At 37.0% G+C, this 19,036-nt stretch overlaps 1 protein-coding gene across 2 annotated transcripts in view; it reads left to right on the top strand.

Annotated features, from left to right (window-relative positions):
- The first annotated feature begins 6,608 nt into the window (after window positions 1-6,608).
- Window positions 6,609-19,036, top strand: part of LOC105049592 (structural maintenance of chromosomes protein 2-2) — a 35,942-nt gene continuing 23,514 nt past the window's right edge. The window contains exons 1-10 of one of the 2 annotated variants that reach the window (XM_019852104.3): window positions 6,609-7,180; window positions 8,289-8,969; window positions 9,182-9,325; window positions 9,438-9,728; window positions 9,832-10,017; window positions 10,140-10,304; window positions 10,414-10,473; window positions 12,189-12,251; window positions 14,498-14,589; window positions 14,872-14,968. In XM_019852104.3, coding sequence (XP_019707663.1) covers window positions 6,863-7,180; window positions 8,289-8,969; window positions 9,182-9,325; window positions 9,438-9,728; window positions 9,832-10,017; window positions 10,140-10,304; window positions 10,414-10,473; window positions 12,189-12,251; window positions 14,498-14,589; window positions 14,872-14,968 — 2,097 coding nt within the window. In that variant the 5' untranslated portion in view covers window positions 6,609-6,862. The remainder of the gene's footprint in view (window positions 7,181-8,288; window positions 8,970-9,181; window positions 9,326-9,437; window positions 9,729-9,831; window positions 10,018-10,139; window positions 10,305-10,413; window positions 10,474-12,188; window positions 12,252-14,497; window positions 14,590-14,871; window positions 14,969-19,036) is intronic. The other variant, XM_010929292.4, reaches the window with a different exon arrangement.

Here is a 19,036-nt window from a genome sequence, read left to right on the forward strand (position 1 = left end):
GATCGGATGGTGGCTGGGGGTATGCGGGTGCGATCCGGCAATTTAGGAGGTTCTGGGGTGCTACCAGGAGTTCTGTTGTGCCTTGGACTCGGGATTGAATATGGATTTTGGCCTTTAAGAGGCCTGTGGTGAGTTCGATGGAGACCTGTGTGCAGTAGTCAAGAGATAGGGAGTCAGGCAGTGGGTAGTAGACCCTGAAAAAGAGTCGACAGAGAGCAAAAGCAAGGGACTTCAAGTAGACTATCAGGCAGCAGACAGCAGTCATTTTAGAGGTTTGGAGTTCTTCTTGAGAGAGAGAGCTTTTATGAAGGAAAGCTTCTTGTGAGAGAGATTGGGTGTACGAGGGTTGAGGATGTGATCTCTTCTTATAATTTTTTCTTTTTTATAGTGAAGCTTGCATGCCCCGTGGAGATGAACCTTTTGGTAGATCCATGTATTTGATTGTGTTTCTATTTTTATTTTTTTTATTTCTACTTTATCGAGTAATATCAAAAAGGTCCTGTGGTGGTAGTGTCCTGGCTAGATATCTCCAACAAATGGTATCAGAGCCAGGCGGTACCAAGGCATAGGTTGCGATGGTGGTGACTAAGATTGAGGATGGAAAAGACATGCTCAATCAAGGTGGAGATCAACAGATGTGCATGTACCTGACAGATGAAATGGTGATACGTGCACTTGGCGAAACTTTTCCGACGATGCTGTGGTCGAAGCTCAAAGAGTAGTACATGACGAAGTCTCTCACCAATACTCTCTTTCTTTGGAGGCAATTCTACTAGCTACAGATGACTGAAGAACATAGCATGCTGGAGCATCACAGCTACTTCCAGAAGATCCTCACCGACCTCCTCAGTATTGACGAGAAAGTTGAGGAGAAGATGATCAGGGTGCTGGTCTTGCTACCATCGCTTCTCCTTCATATGAGTTCTTGGTGACTGCTTTTTTAGAGAGAAGAGCATCATCAAGATGAACGAGGTCACCATGGTGATTCTCTAGAGCGAGGTTCTCAGGTGGGAGAATCTGACTTCGAGCTCAGACGGTGGCTCAGCTTTGGCTATTTTTAAAGAAGTATGAGGTGGCAGATGGAGTGACAGGAGATCACGATGAGGGCAGTCCAAGTCCAGAGCAAGGGACTTGACAAGATCAAATATTATCAGTGTGATGAGGTGGGATATCTAGCTAGAGATTGACCTCAACTCAGGGAACGAACGAGGGCTACTCAGCGACGGTCAGTAGTAAGTCAGAGAATAATATTCTGGAGATATCTAATAAGGTATCTACTTCTTTTCAATAGTAAATTTTAGATTCTGTAAGTACTTATCATGTATGTTACAGAGAGGAGCAGTTTGACTCTCTAGAGAGCAGTAAGGGCACTATTCATCTGTCGAATGGATCGAGCTGTGCGATCAGAGGGATTGAGATAGCTAGCTGGAGGATACATGATGATGCAGTGAAGAGATTGAAAGAGGTCCAATACATATCCGATTTCATATGACATCTCATCTCACTGAGCATACTGGATTCGATCGGCTATAGGTGGATAGCTGATGGAGGAACCCTAAAAGCCATGCACAGTGATAGGATTATTCTGGAGGAAAAGAAAAAGATGATAGGACATTACTATCTGACGGAGAGTCCAGTGTGAGATGAAGCTTTAGGAGTTTGGAGAAGCCCAAAGCAAGGTGGAGCTCTAGGTGGAAGTAGATCAGGTGTGAGACACGAGACTCAAGAGAATGAGAGGCGATATCGTAGGATGAGATTACTATTACCGTAGGAGGATACCCTAGCAGGTCTCAGATTAGGAAGAGCACAGCATACGATGGAGATGGGTTCGAGCGACTTGGCTCGACTCCCATGTTTGTCTATCTATGATCAATAGGCGATTGCCCCAAGACATGGAGGCGAAGAGATCTAGAAGCTCTCAGAGTTAGGAGGAGGCCGAATGTCAAGTCGAGATGGAGATTGTTAGGATTTGATGCCTAAAGATTTGATCCACAAGGAGCCCATAGCAGGTCTAAGATGACGAACAGAGTCCAACGAGCATAAGAATAGTCCAAATGGAGTCCAGACGGAGGAGATACATGCGAGAAAAGCTTGAGAATAAATGGCACAACCCACTAGGCGATGGAGGCCGACGGCAGGCAGCATGGCCCAGCAGTGGATGTGCGGGTGCAGCCCGAGCCTAGGCATGCGTGCATGGGTGCAGTGCACGTGAGTCGGCCCAGTGGAAGCACGGGCGCACGGCCCACAGTAAACGATAGAGCGTGATATACCGTGGTCCACTGCGGACTGTGGTCCATGGAGAGGTGCGTGGACCGTGCACCCATTTTCTTGGTGTTTCGCATGGTCCACGATGGACCAATGGTGTTTCAAAGGGCATTTCTCATGGTCTTTGGGGATATTCGTGGATCGGGTGACTGGCATGCAATCGAACGGCGGTTGGGGACTTGCGAGCGTGATTTGATGGTTCAAGAGGTTCTGGGGTGCTTTCAAAAGTCTTGTTATGCCTCGGATTTGGAATTGAATATAGATTTTGGCCTTTAAGAGGCCTATGGTGAAACAGAGAGCACCGATGGCCTGTGGTGAGTTCGGCGGAGATCTGTGTGCAGCAACCAAGAGACAGGAAGTCAGACAGTAGATAGCAGATCCTGAAAAAGAGCCGACAGAGAGCAGGAGCAAGGAGCTTCAGGCAGACTGTCAGACAGTGGACAACGATCATTTCAGAAGTTCATTAGGTCTCCTTGAGAGAGAGCTTTTGTGAGAGAGATGTTCTTATGAGAGAGAGATTGGGTGTACGAGGGTTGAGAGTATGATCTCCTCTTATAATTTTTTTTTTCATAGTGAAGCTTGCATACCTCGTAGAGGCGAGCCTTTTGGCTGATCCACATATTTGATTGTGTTTCTATTTTTGTTTCTTCTTTTTTACTGCTGTACCGAGTGATATCGAAAAGATCCTATGGTGGTGGTGTCCTGGTTAGACATCTCCAACAAATATCACTCGATTGCTTCTTACAATAAAACCTAAATGGACAATAGTACCATCAAATTATTTTGAAATCTATTCAAGAAAACCAGATTTTATCAAAAGAATGATAAATTTGAAATAAAATAGATATGATAAAAATATAAGTTTGGTGCTCCAGTCTCCAATCCTCCATCCATATCTTTTTTTTTTTTTTTTGTAACATCCTATATTTCTCTGTCCAACCCATATTGGTTAGAAATTTTACTGTCCAAACCCATGATCCACAATAAACCCACCCCATGACGTCTAACAATGGTTATGAGATATCAATATACTCTATTAAGTTTGTTTTTGTTTAGTTGGTGTTTATTTGGTCTCCTTAGCCTTTTCTTTTTTATTATGAATGTTCCATTTTCTCTTTTATTGTACATTTTCTAATGGATATATATTTAGTCTTCTCCCTACAATTCATCCATGTGAATTATAACTATATGCATATAACATACACGAATAAATTTAAAATTCAAAAAATACATTGGATAAAATTACATCAAACTTAAAAATGAGCCTGTTTAAGTAGATTCTATTTTTCTGCTTTATGAAGATTACTTTTTGCAACCTTCCATCATCCAAACCATTTTTCTCTCTTTCTAGACTATATCCCACCAAATCAATTGAGCCATTTCAAATTAGTTGCAAGATCACATTTTTTTTTTCTAATTATGCATCTACATATGACATATACTACAATCTATGTAATCAACTACCTATCGGTTCTCTACATTTCATGTTTGAATATTTTGCATCTCTAATTTTTTTATACATAGAGAAAGTTTTTGCTCTAGCTATCATAATTCATTAATAAATATTTATCCCATTATGGTGAAGGAGGCATTGAATAAATGATCACACCTCTCCACCTAACTAACAAAAGTTTCATGTCAGGTAGTAAATTTTCTAGTATTTAGACCCAGGTAATTATAGTAGCACATAAATATCCATCTCTCTTTTATTAAAAGTAGATAAGCAGGTAAACAGATAATATTTTGCTATAGAACAAAAAATAATATATTCTATAGATATGTATCTCATAGACATGATCATTGTAATCAATTTAATTAAATTGATTGGATGTACTAATTATATGTCAAATATAATAATTTTTAGGTATTGTTTTACATTTACTAAAATCTATGTAGATTTTGTATAGATTTGGTGGTAAAATACAATATCTTAAACCCACAATATTTCTTGACTAAATAAACTCAGATGTTCAATAACCATCGAGGACAATGAAAATCATTATGAAAAAATTGGCCATATATAACTAGATTATTGTTTGGGTATTTTTGCGATAATACATAGCATAATTACAAATGGACACTATCAAGAGAGAATAAAACTAGAAACAAAAACATTCTCTTTAATTATTCTAATTCTTCATCTTGAATAAATTTATTTGGATGTGATGATATCACACCCATGAAAAACAACCACATATCCTAAGGTTGGTCATGTTATTTATAAAATACATCTGAATAATTGCATAAACTATGACCATTCATATATAAAAATAATCATATTTTTATTGTTGTGATTAATTGCTATGTTTGGATTCCAAGCATGGTTAATAAAAAAATGGACCTAACCACTCCATGATTTGTGGTTGGTGGGTTAGATTTATTTATATGTTATTAAAGAGTATGGAAAGAGGAATTTAGCTTTTGCCAAGTCTTAGTACTGACATATTTATTAAGTGGACCTACTAGATGTTTGTCTATTTCTTTTATATTTTAACCTATGTATTGCCATAATAAAAAAAATACTCGGGGCCTTGTTCGTTGCAAGATGTTTCTAGAATTAAGGTGGTTTATCTAGCAAACCTGCCCATTACTTCAACTTTATAAGGAATATGAGTGGATCAGTCAACATCCTTATCCCACGCTAAAGTTATTACCAAGAAAAGGTGATATCATTTTGAGTCAACACACTTTGTGGTGCACATCATGCATTGCGGATCTTATACGAGCCTTGTTTGTTGCCATATCATCCAATTATAGAGATGGATGGTTGTCAAATACTCAACATTAAATCCTGTAATACATCATATGTTTGGTATCATCCATCTCCATAATAGAATGGTGTGGTGGCAATTATGACTTGTATTGCAAAACACTTGTCCTAGCGGATTTAAACACTATAAATTTAACCTAGTAAAAAGTGGAAGAGTTTACCATCTCTCATACCTTTCATCTTTTGTACGTTTTCAATTAACCACATCAATTTTCAGCCATATATATATATATATATAACTTTAAGATAAAAAAATTTTGGGGATACAGCAAGATCAAGGATAACAACAAACACACCTCTTACTATCAACTATAAAAGTATATGAGAAATAGCAAAAAAATCCTAAGCTGCATCGTGTAAGGTACCAAGCATGATTGTTCGAATTCTAATAGTGAACAACATCCATCTTTCTCCGATATAGATAATATGGTAGCTATTCAAGATGATACAAAAGGTACGCCACAGATGATCTTTGATAGGGTTGAAATCAGATCGAATATGAATCGGATGGTGATACATCTATATCCATATTTGTTGTGTTTTTTGTTTTTTTTGGTAAAATATTTGTTGTGTTTGATGAATACAGATACAGATACATATGTTTGTTGAATGCAAAAAATTTATATTCATATTAGTTTTAAATAGATATAGGTACAAACCAGATATCAGAAGTATGGATATAATTTTGATAATTAAAATTATGACTACATAATCAAAAATATTATTAAATGGAAGATAAATCAAATTAATAGCATGTTAATATAATTATTTATTTTTTTAAAAAAATTTATATGTACTATATAAAATTAAATAGAGTTACAAATAGAATGAGATATTCAAATGTGGATCAAGTAGCTATTGATCCATATTTATATCCATTTTTTAACAAATATAGATACAAATATGGATAGTACTTGGATATTTAAATTTTGTCCATATTTAGATAGATTTGAACATAAAAATGGATATTATTCTTGATATTCTTTAAACTATCCACCAACCCATAACCATAGTTGAGCTTATCTATGTGGCCAAAGCTTTTATTAATTTTTAAAAATTGAATCGAATGTTGAATTATTTTACCAGCAAGTCCCTAGATCAGTTAGTTCATTTGGTTCAACCAGCTCACAAAATGCTGATATTTGTATAATGCCATGATTTAAGATTTTATTATTTTAAAATTATAAAAAGGGAAAAAATAAAGATGTCCTAACCATGATCGTGATAGTTATAGCCCCCCCCCCCCCCCCCCCACCCCCCCAAAATTTGGATTGCATTTGTTTACTAGTCTTGGTTTTTGGGCTTTGGGCATTTGAGTTTAGGGTAGTAAATTAGTAATTCCAGCCTGCATTTCAAATTTTTATGGTTTGTCTGGTTCAAGCGGGTCGTCCGGTTCAACTGGTTTATTCAATTTAGACGGTTCATCTAATTTTGACCAATGTTTGACCAATCTGATTTAAGGGTATATGCCGAATTGGTTAGATGGCCTATTCCGGTCCAGTTCTGACAGCATCACCCTTACATGATTACATCCCACCCGTTAACCTCACCCTCCCGGTCTCCTGATCCCAATTTTTCAAAAGCAAAGAGACGCGAAACCAGATCCCTTTCCCGCCTCCCAAATCTCGTCCGCATTCTCTTCCACCTCTAGGGTTCCGACCTCCGAACCCGCTTTCCTCCTCCCCTCCTCCTGCGAATCGTCTCTAGGGTACTGATCTCCGACCACCTTCGTCCTCTCGTCGACCTCCACCTCCACTTCCACACACTCCTCCCCCCCCGCCGCCGCATCTCTGGGTTTCCGCCCTCCGAACTAGGGTTCTAGCCGGCATGTACATAAAAGAGATCTGCTTGGAGGGATTCAAGTCCTACGCCACCAGGACGGTGGTCTCCGGCTTCGATCCCTACTTCAACGCGATCACGGGTCTCAATGGGTCGGGGAAGTCCAATATTCTCGATTCCATATGCTTCGTGCTCGGGATCACCAATCTCCAGCAGGTCCGGGCCACTAACCTCCAGGAGCTCGTCTACAAGCAGGGCCAGGCCGGAATCACCAAGGCAACGGTCTCAATTGTCTTCGATAATTCTGATCGCAGCCGAAGCCCTCTTGGGTATGAGGACTGCCAGGAAATCACTGTCACCAGGCAGGTAAGTGAAGTTCGTTTGATATATCTGGATCTCATATTTGTGCACACTACGAAGGCTCGAACTGTCGAGGTTGATGCTGTTACCTAACTTAGAAATTGAAGTTTAGTTTCTCTCTTTCTTTTCTTTGTATTAATTTAGCTCTTAGCGTTATGAATACTGGGCAGGTCTGTTGGCAAATTTCATCGAGTAGATTTAAGGGGAAAAGATAAACATGTTTGATTATATTGCAAGATTATGATCGTAATATGATTTTATTTTGTCTTTCCATGGGCATTAAACATTCAATTTTGAACCTTTCCGAAAATTTTTTATTTTTCTGGTGTCATTTGAAAGTTTTAAGAATCCTATATGGACACAGCACTGGAAATCCAATCCTCTTGTCATAACTACTCTATTCGAGCCTCGTAGGTTTATTTTTTTTGAAACTTATATCTGAAATATAGACCTTTGTACACCTTCAAAAGACGTTTTTGTCAATTTTCCTGCCTGTTGGTTTCTTATACTGTTTATTTTAGTACACCTTCAAAAGACGTTTTTGTCAATTTTCCTGCCTATTGGTTTCTTATACTGTTTATTTTCTACCAGATGGCTATGGTAAGATAGGTCCTTCAGTGTCTTCTTAATGCAACCTCAAATTTATGTGGTTTATTTCCGTTTCATAGTTTGAGCCTCTCCTTTACAATTTGCTGTCCAAAAGTCAAAACTTTAACCTTTTTTTCCCTTTTTCCTTGTTCCTGGCTGTGGTTTTTGTCGTCGTCATCATCATCATCATAGTTGCTGTTATGTCATTGTCATCATATATAATCTATTTAAGGCTGCAAATGATATGTAGGTTATGGATTATGACTTAGTATTTTATGATAATATACTCGCAGTAGTACTTATTAGCAGGCAGGTGGAACAGGTAAAAATTTCCATGACATTGATAGCATAAGCGATGATGCATCTAACTAAACTGAACACCATGTGCCATGTTGGGCAGATGTGGTCTACTTGGTAGACAATGGTTCCTTATGTTTTCTGTTTTCCTTTTATTTTCCCCAAATTGTTTTAGTGAGCTTTCCGTAATGAAATATGTAATTAATGATTGATATTGATGACTTTGTAGATCGTGGTTGGGGGAAGGAACAAATACCTCATTAATGGGCACCTTGCCCAGCCTTCTCGTGTTCAGACCCTTTTCCATTCTGTGCAGCTTAATGTCAACAACCCACATTTCCTTATAATGCAAGGACGCATCACTAAAGTCCTAAACATGAAACCACCAGAAATTCTATCAATGTTGGAAGAGGCTGCTGGCACACGAATGTATGAAATGAAAAAGGAATCAGCCTTGAAGACACTTGAGAAGAAGCAAAGCAAAGTGGATGAGATCAATAAGCTTCTTGACCAAGAGATCCTTCCTGCTCTGGAGAAGCTTAGGAAGGAGAGAATGCAATACATGAGGTGGGCAAATGCCAATGCAGAATTAGATCGGCTCAGAAGGTTCTGCATTGCTTATGAGTTTGTTCAGGCTGAGAAGGTAAGGGATAGTGCTGTAAATGAGGTAGGTCAGATGAGGATGAAGACTGCTGAACTGGAAGACTGCACTCAGAGGCTAAAAAGTGAGATACAGGAAATGGAGGAGAAGATATCCATCCTGACTGCTGAGAAGGAAGCAAAGGTAGGTGGTGTGATGAAGGCTTTGTCGGAGAAGGTGGATGCTCTTTCTCGCTCTCTTGTGAAGGAAACTTCTGTATTGAATAATCAAGAAGAATCTTTGAACTCCGAGAAAAAGGCTGCTCGAAAGGTAATAGTTGTTTCAGTACCTGTTGTCATATTCTGATCGTCTCTAGTTTTTGATACATAGAGATATAATATAATTTGAATGCCATATCATGTGGATTTGTTTTTTTCTTTCTTTTTTAGCAGTTCTTGTGTGTATATTTACTCTGTGTACATTTTGTATCATCCAGCTTGGTTCATCTCTTAACTATGTCTAGTAATGTTTTCTTTTGACAGGTCATTAAGAGCATTGAAGACACAAAAAGATCAATAGCTGAGAGGGATTCTGCTGTCAAGAAAGCTGAGGATGATGCAGCTGATCTCAAAAAAAGAGTTGAAGATCTATCTAAGAATTTGGATGAGTGTGAGAGAGAATACCAGGTATGGTTATTGATAAATGAGCTCTGCATTCAAATCTTATGGAATTAAAAATTGATGACCTGACACATCTGCTGTAGATTTGTTCTAATAAGTCAAAATTGATCATTGCTAGGGTGTTCTAGCTGGTAAGAGCAGTGGAAATGAAGAAAAGTGTCTTGAAGATCAATTAAGAGATGCCAAAGCTGAAGTTGGAAATGCTGAATCAGAGCTGAAACAGCTCAAAACAAAAATTAGCCACTCTGAGAAGGAGCTGAAAGAGAAAAAGGGGCTACTGATTTCAAAACGTGATGAAGCGGCTGCTGTAGAAAATGAGCTCAATGCCAGAAAGAAAGATTTGGATACTGTTAAAGCAGCCATGGAATCTATTACTTATCAAGAAGGCCAGATGGAAGCTTTGCAAAAGGTTTGCATAAGTTTGAATCTATCAAATGACACTGCTCTTAACAAATGGTCGGTGTGCTAAAATAAAATTTTCTTGATATACTTTGGCGGTGGCTTGTGCTCAGGATCGGTCTGTTGAGTTAGAAGTAATTCAGAAGCTCAAAGATGAAGTCCGTATTCTTTCAGGACAGCTGGCAAATGTTCAGTTTAACTACCGTGATCCTGCAAAGAATTTTGACAGATCAAAGGTTAAAGGGGTAGTTGCAAAGCTTATAAAAGTAAAAGACAGTTCAACAATGACTGCCCTAGAGGTTTAATTTTGTAAACTCCTATATCTCGGTTGATGCTGGGGGGCTTTTTTCCTTCATTTTCCTTATGGTTATCTGGCTTCACGTTTATGGCACCAGAAAACAACATCGGATTTATTCTGCAGGTTGCTGCTGGAGGCAAGCTGTTTAATGTTGTTGTAGACACAGAAAATACCGGAAAACAGCTGCTACAAAATGGAGCTCTGCAGAGAAGAGTAACAATTATACCTTTGAATAAAATCCAAACCAATACCATTCCTCCGAGAGTTCAACAGGCAGCTGTTAGACTGGTTAGTTTCTGAGTGTTATGTATGTGTCAAGTATTGCTTTTAGTTTGACATATCCATTGCATATTTCTGTATCTGTTTAGTTGCTCAAAAGTTTTGAGTTTCTGTGTAGGTGGGTGAAGGCAATGCTCAGTTGGCCCTTCTTTTGGTTGGATATGATGAAGAAGTGAAGGTAGCCTCTTGTTAAACAAGCATTCTTTTAGCTTGCTTAGCATATTTGTCCTAGACCTTTTTTCTGTTATTTATATCTTTAGAATTGATGAGATATATGGGAAAGGGAAACATTTTTTTTTTTTAAAATTTTCAGATAAGTCATGTTGTCTGTATATGATTCTAGAGATAAGAGTTCCTTGTTTGTTTAGATTATTTTTTTTAAAAATCTTTAATTAATCTTGGATGGAGTCTCAAAACATAGAGATTTGCAGGTCCCTTACAAAGAGATAAATGTGCAGGAACAGTAAGCATGAATTAATGAAAATTATATGTTTTCTTTTATTTGGAGTGGAATAAGTGAAATAAATAAACAATGCATAAAATGTAGCCTCATTCCTTATACCTTTAGAACCTATGAGATATATAGGAAATGGAAACATACATACATGTATGCATGTATGTATGTATGTGTGTGTGTGTCTACAATAGAGGTCCTACATCAATGATCCAAGACATTGGAGGTGATCTACTACCTCAAAAGTGCTTGTACACAAAAAATTATATGATTTAGATACCCCTAATCTATGCATCAAGTAGTCAAAAATTAGACGCTTAAATAAAATTAAATTAGTTGTATCTTTTGATAACTTGATGCATAGGCTAGAGGTTTTCAAATCATATGATTTTTGATATTCAGGCAGTTTTGAGGTAGTAGATTACATCCAATGGCTTGGATCATCAATGTAGAATTCCTGTTGTCCAGTTTTGATCTGACTAGATCTGAGCCCAAATCGAGTCGACTTGACCAAAGTCTACCCCTATATATATTTTATATATATATATATATATATATATATATATATATATATATATATATATATATATGTTTTTTTCATATAAGTCATGTTGCCTGTATATGAGTCTAGAGATTAGAGTACTTTGGATGGAGTCTCAAAACATAGAGATTTGCAGGTCCCTTACAGCAAGATAAATATGCTGGAACAGGAAGCATGGATTAATGAAAATTATATGTTTTCGTTCGTTTTGGAGTGGAACAAGTGAAATAAATAAACGACTACATAAAAGGTAGCCTCATTCTCTAGAGGCCAGCTGTGTGAGGCTGATCTCCATGCCTTCTAATTGTATATGATAGAGATTTGACCACAACTCTACTGTCATGGACCAATTATGAAGCTGTTGTTGCATATGATGAGGCTCCCCCATACTAGGAGGAAAAGAACTTCTTTATAAAGCCACTCAATTTAGATTACCACATATGGGCTGTATTTTTGTGATACTAGCAGTTCTTAGTTCTTGAGACACAAGCACAAGCCATGGCTGATCAACATGTCTATTGCTGTAGCTGCCAGCATGTTTTTAGCAGCATACAACTGTTGGGTACTAAATTGCAATCTTGCTTGGTGAAAGTCTGTGATGGATTGATCAGCTGCACAATTGGTTTCGCCAGTGAAACCATGCTCTTATGCAGAAGATACACCCGGAAAGTAACATTTGATTCATTTCCATTGGAGCAGTAATTTACATGGTAGCCAATATTACATGTCTCAAGTTTGTATCCATTTCATTTTTATAGATCTAGGAGGGATACCAAAACTTCCTTTTTTTGCCATTTTATCTCTTACATGGATTTCATGGGAATTAGTAATGGCATAAAGGAAAATGAGAATAAGATGTGCTTCTTATAACCGTCTGCTAATATCTTCTTACTTGCAGAATGCAATGGCTTTTGTATTTGGTTCAACATTTGTTTGCCGAAGTACAAATGCAGCAAAGGAGGTATGCTTGATTTTGTTGGTTTATTTTTAATTGTGAGATTATTGCTGTTCATTGTGGCACTCTTTTTCCCAGTGAAATAATTTTTTAATATGCTGTTTATTGTATATAATGTTTGTCGGGGCGATGCTGTGACATGGTAAATGCCTCTTATGGAGCCTCCAGAAAAGTTTTATTGTGAATGTGGTGCATGGATTAATATTTTCCGAACAGCTCCGATTAAAAAGGAGCCATGTTGTAAGAGATTCATGGTCCAATGATTTTAGGTTTCATATACAAATAATTAGAATCAGCCAATTTTGCTAAAATCTTCATGTGCAAAGTTAAATATGAAGAACAAAATTAATGGAATCTACACTAAAATTTTGCACAAAAAAAAAAGGAAAAGCCTAATTGCTGGAGCCAGAAAGAGTCACAGACAAGCACATATCGAATACAAATCCTACACTGTAACACAGCATTTACATGTGAAATACTTGAGTATCATTTATCAGCTGCTTGGAAGTTCAAGGTTGTCATAGGGACTATCCAATGTATAATGTTGCTAGAACCTTCATATACTCTAGCTTGTCTTATTCTAGGCTCTTATGTACTTCGAGATCTTGAAAACATAGCTCTAACATTACATTGATTAAATGCTGATGGCTATTCTCTTGTACCTAACTAAAGTAATTGCATATGTGGAGATTAAAGTAAAATAGTTGAACTTACAGATATGCATTCTGAAATTTGTTTAGGAGATGGAGGAGTCTGTCAGCAACTCATTACTTGTAATGCTCTGCTGTAGAATCTCAACGAGCTTAATGCATAACCTTGTAATGAGCCACCTAATCTGTGGTTTGCTGAGACGCAGTTTGCCAAGTCCTTTTCTTACAAATGATCAAGAATATGCTCGGATAATACAAAAAAAGTGGTTAGGTTCAAGTCTTCACGAAAATATTTGTTGTCCGGACAAAAGAGCAAATAAGCTTCAAAGGACCAAAGAAGGTATTGCACAGCTAGAAAGCATAGGAATAGTGGATAAGAATGTGGCAACCATGTTACTAAGATTACTAGTTTTGATTTTCAAAATCAAGGATTAGATGTTTAGATATCTAACTAAGATCTTACATAATTTGCCCCTAAATGCAAGTCACTAAATGTTAAGAACTATAACAGACTTGACAAACATAGCCTGAAATTATTTCTACTAAACTTTGTGGGGCTCCTAAACTCTGTGACCTTTGGGAAGTTGTTTCTCTCCTTCATTTATATTCCATTTTTTTTGTTCTCTGGCCAGTTGCCTCTTCTTAGTATGTGTGCTAGTAATGTGCCAATTTCCGAGGTGCGCTCCTTTTGTTTAGTCTCTAACTTAGAAGATACAATATGAAGAAAGTGTATGTAATAAAAAGGAACACATTTATAACCTCTAAATATGTCTGCCAAAAATCAAAGTCTTAGATAAATGGATATGATCTAATCAAGCATACACAAAGCCAAAGCTTCAGCTCATTTGTATGTTCAGAGAGCTGGTACTTGACGATACAAATCTTGAGGTTGGGATGTTAGCTATGAAAGATTATAGAATTGCTACCTAATACTTTCCAAGCGATTCATTTGCTGTATCCTTTTATTTGTTTCAAATTTTTAAAGATAAGGATCTTCTCTAGTAAAATTATACTAGTGTAAGGCATGCGATATGACATTCTGTTGCATGTATGGTGTGAGTAAATATGTATGCTGCATTTTTTTTAAATGATCATAAGCAAGTTATAATGAATGCTCTCCCTTTTTCTTGAATGTTCACTTCTATGACTTTCTCACTCAAGAACATCTTGTAAAATTGGGAGTGCTAATATTGGTCCCAAAGATGAGTCAAGAGCAGGGGAGACAATTGGTTGAATGCTTATTGATAGAACACAATAAAATAATAAAGGTCTCAACCTTCAATTTTTGATGCTTAAAGACCTTGATTCTGTATTAATGTGATAACAGTTGGCCTCTTGAAACATAACAATGTTAAGCTTCTCTCTCATTACGGCGCTAATTTTCATCAATTTTTGCTACATTCCATTTGATATTTTTATGATTATTACTATTAATGCTACTTTCAAATAATCTGACTAGGACATTAGTTACTAAAGAAGTCAGGCTTAACATGACTACAATACGAAACCGTTTAATCTCGCTGTATGTCACTGAAGCGTTACAAAATAAGAGTTGGTTCGTAGGTAATTTACTTCTATTTTCCATTGTAATTTTTGGTGCAGGTTGCATTCAATCGAGACATCTCCACCCCTAGTGTTACTCTTGAAGGTGATATTTTTCAGCCAAGTGGTCTTTTGACCGGTGGAAGTCGCAAGTAAGGCATCATCATATCTATCCCTTTTATTTTGTGTTATTTGTGCTGTTGCATTTTCTCTTATTATTCTCATTTTATAATTCTGCATTACATCATCCTCCCAAAATGTTCCTAAGGATTGTTCCATTTTAAATTTTTCTATACCCTAGATAGGTGGACACTGTACATTGCACTTAAAGTGTCTTTGGTAAACAGGAATCATATAGTGCCTTTTTGTTGTTTTCTATGATGAATGTAAACAACTTCAATATTTTTCCCTATTTTATTAAATTATGCTTGCAGAGGTGGTGGCGAGCTGTTAAGACAGCTTCATGCATTAGTTGAGGCTGAATCAGAGCTCTGCATTCATCAGAGGAAATTTTCAGAAATTGAAGAAAAGGTCAACCTTTTTAATTAACTAGACTGTTATGCTGTGCAATTTCAGTTTTATGACTCCTATATCTTTTCTTGTTTATGCAATTTATTTTATTGTTGTGTCTATCTGTTAGAATGTAGACACTAGGAAGAAAATGAAGAAAAAAATGAATAGGTCATTTGAAGAAAAAGAATAGTTCATTTGAAGAAAAAGTAAAAAGTAATGAAAAGAAAAGAAAACTGAGAATGTCTCTTGATTGGTTGAGAAGAGAATATTGCAAAAAGAGTGGTTAGGATACCGATAAGTTATCCCAGTTTCATCCTAAAAATGCGAGGAAGTTTCTTTAGATAAAATTTTGGACCTTTGTTTCCTTTTGAATTTTCTTAATTATGTTCTTATTAACTGTATGGATTTTTATTGGCAACCAAATGGACTATAATTATGGAAGAAAATGATAACATTCAAGACCTATCTAGTTTGAAGGGGAAGTTGTTGGGTTTGATGAGCATGTCAGATGCAACATTCTATCTTCTTTCACTCTTGCTTACCATCACTATTCTGCCCTTGCTTGCTAGTGAAAAGAATGGGAACAACCAGGTTGAGGCAACAATACCAATGGTATTTTGTAGTTGTTGGCAATTAGACCTTTTTGATCATTGATAGTATGTCAAATTAGATGCTTTAAAACATGTGGGGTCTTCATTCTTCCAGCAACTTCTTTACAGGAATGCTTGAAAGGTCCTCTTTCCACAGTGAGTTTCTTCCAAGAAGGCAATCTGATTATGGGATTATTCCATGAATGCAATCTGATTATGGGATTATTCCATGAAGGCAATCCGATGGATTCCTAAAGTATGATAGGGCAATGCTTTTCTTTTATTTCCTTTTTCATTTTTCTATGATAGTGGTCTTTGTAGTGGAGCAATGCTTCTCTTATAAGATGGGGGTCTCCTTGTTCAAGGAAGTAATTCCAAGGATGTTCTTTTCATAACAGACTTCGAATATCTCAAGAAGAGCTGGTGGCAACCCAGTGGACTCCTTGTGCATGATAAAACAATTTGTTTTTTGTTAGGCTGTTGTTCTTTTCAATGGAGCTGTGCTCTTATTATGAGAATTATGGTATCTTTGGATGGAGTAGCCCTCTTGTGAGACTAGTAATCTCTTGAAAGGCAGTGCTCATTCAGGGAAGCACGTCTAAGGATACTTCTTTGTGGATGAGTTCTCAATAGATCCCAACAAGGGATTATTCCATGATGGAAATGATAAAAGCAATTCTCTCTTTGTGAACTTTATAATCGGTTTTAAAAGCGACATGAAGGCTTTAGTGGAAGATGGAAGGAATAGCATGGTGTCAACGAGTCCTTTTTTTTTTCCTTGGTCCATTCTCTTTGGATAAGGGACCCTTTGTGTCTTTTCTTTTATATAGAAGCTTTGGAATCAAGGCTTTAAATACCAGTGGGACGGCTGGGAGTCCCATTATATCGAGTGTTAGGACAGGGCATCATCCTGAGTATTTGGATGGGGCAGCTTGGAGAATTGATCGGGACGGAATGGGACATTCACTATCTCGAGTGTCGAGATGTAAGGTGTCCCATTCCATGGGAAAATTAGGGTAGCCTCATCCCACGGTATTTAAAGCCTTGCTTGGAATATATATAAGAGTGTGAGTACTAGTGTCTAGGTAAACAAATGAGAATTGTGTCCAACCCCCTTCTCTCTTTCTCTCCCCCCTCTCCCTTATCTCTTTTTTGTGTGCTTGCTGAGATGTGTCTATTGGGCATAGGGGTGCTCTCTTTCTCCCCTTTTATGTTGAGATTAATAACTGAGATGGGTGTCATTGAGTTTTCAGATGGGAGTTTGAGTCGATCTTTTCCTCTTGCTGGATAAAGAAAGATGATAAAGGGATCTTTGGACCATGATGGTAATTAGAGGAAAGATGACTCATACTAAACCACTTCTCTTAGAATCTTATTTCTTTCTTGTGCTGAGATTAGAGCTAAGTTCTGCTAGATGGACTAGTTCTCAAGCTGTTTCTTATGTCTAGAAAAAAGAACTTGCACCTTTTCTCAATAGCATGCTGGGCCAGCTTATGCCGTGCCATGTATTATTATGGGATCCTACAGATTTAATGTGTGGAGTCATTAATTATGGTGGAGAAAGGCAATCTAGACCTGCACATCTTTTAGAATTTGTTCACATTTTCTGTTCACAACGAACTAGCTCTTTGACTAATAGAGACTTACCATGAAGCATAGCCATATGATCTTGATCATGGGATTTGTAGTTTCTATCTTGGAATTTGATGTTTTGATGGCTAGGACTTTTTCTGTGAAGCAAGGTGTGGTAGCCCAGCTAGAATTATGATCTACTTGCTCTTATACTCTATTCTTGCATGTGAATTGACTTTACAGCCCATACATGTGAACTTTTATTACCTCTTTAGCTATGTGGTGTTACGCTTTTTGGCCAATACATGTTCACAAGTAAATACATATGAATGTTGTCATATGCACTTGTTTAGAGGTTTGTCAATGCTCACCAATATTGGTTTGCTGCCTAAACATATATATATACATCTGGCCCTTCACATGGGGCTGATGTGTAAGTTCCCGACTTTTGAGGCTAGATACATGCGCATGTACATGATGATGGTTGTACAGGAGCTAATGCTAGATCACAACTGCATGCATGTGAATATATGTGATTTCTCATACTAGTCTATTGGAGGACGATAGAGAAGAAAAGTGGTTAAAGTGTTAAAGAATGAGGACAAGGTTGGTCATTGATATTCATGCACACAAATGCTCCTTTTCTCTCTAATAATCCTTTTGGTTGTGTCAATCTGTCAAACATATTTATTTTATTGGTTTTTTGTCATCCATTGATAATATTTGTTCTTCTTGAACTAGTCATGTGCTCCTCATGTTCTAAGTACTAGTGGTTATAGTATACACATTTGATATTGAGAAAAGCTGTGATCCATTTCTACATTTTCAGTGGGTAATCAATCCCATATAAATATACAAAAGGATGATCTTCTTAAGAGATCAAATCCCATGAAATAAGGGATAAGATCAAATCCTGTGTAAATCTCATGCAATAAGGGATAAGATCAAATCCCATCTAAATCCCATCAAATAATGGATAATTAAATATTGTTACAGTGAATAAGGAAGGAGAGAAAGAATAGGAAACTATACAAATATCTTACAATTAGATGAGAGATTTTAGGGAATTCTCAACACTTTCCTTCAAGCTGGTGGGTGGATGTCTTCTATTCCTAGCTTACTAATAATTTCTTGAAATCTCATTGTAGGTAGGCCCTTGGTTAGAACATCAGCTAATTGATTCTCTGATGACATTTATGGAATACTAATCAATCCACTGTCCAACTTCTCCTTTATGAAGTGTTCTATTTCAATGTGCTTGATCCAATCATACTGAATCGGATTATGCATAATTTTAATGGTCGACTTGTTGTCACAGTATAGCTTTATCGTTCCCTCTCTCTTGATCTTTAAGTCATTTAGGATTATTTTTACGCATAGTGGTTCACAAATCCCCTGAGCCATGGCTCTGAACTCAGTGTTAGCACTAGACTTTGCTATCATATTCCATTTTTTACTCCTCCAAGTCACCAGATTATCTCCTAGGAATGTGCAGTGTCTAGATATTGACCTTTTATCAACTTATGATCTAGCATAATTAGCATTAGTAGAGGACTCAAAAGTAAGCTTTCCTCTTTTTTGAAACAAGATTCCCTTATCTGGTGTAGCTTTAAGATAGTGGAGGATTTTGTAAATTGCTTGCAAGTATTCTTCTTTTGGATCATGTATAAACTAGCTGATTACACTCACAAAGTAGGTTATGTCTGGTCTTGTATGTTAGAGATAAATTAATCTCCCTACAAGTCTCTGATATCTCTCCTTATCAACTGAGCTACCCTCTTCAGTTCTTCCTATCCTGTGATTATAATCAATAGGTATACTTGCTGCTTTGTTGCACATATTTTTGATTTCTTTGAGTAGGTCTAGTACATATTTCCATTAAGAGATAAATATACCATTTTTTCAGTAAGCCACTTCAATGCCT

Source organism: Elaeis guineensis, chromosome 8, assembly GCF_000442705.2.
Source record: "Elaeis guineensis isolate ETL-2024a chromosome 8, EG11, whole genome shotgun sequence".
Taxonomy (NCBI): Eukaryota; Viridiplantae; Streptophyta; class Magnoliopsida; order Arecales; family Arecaceae; genus Elaeis; species Elaeis guineensis.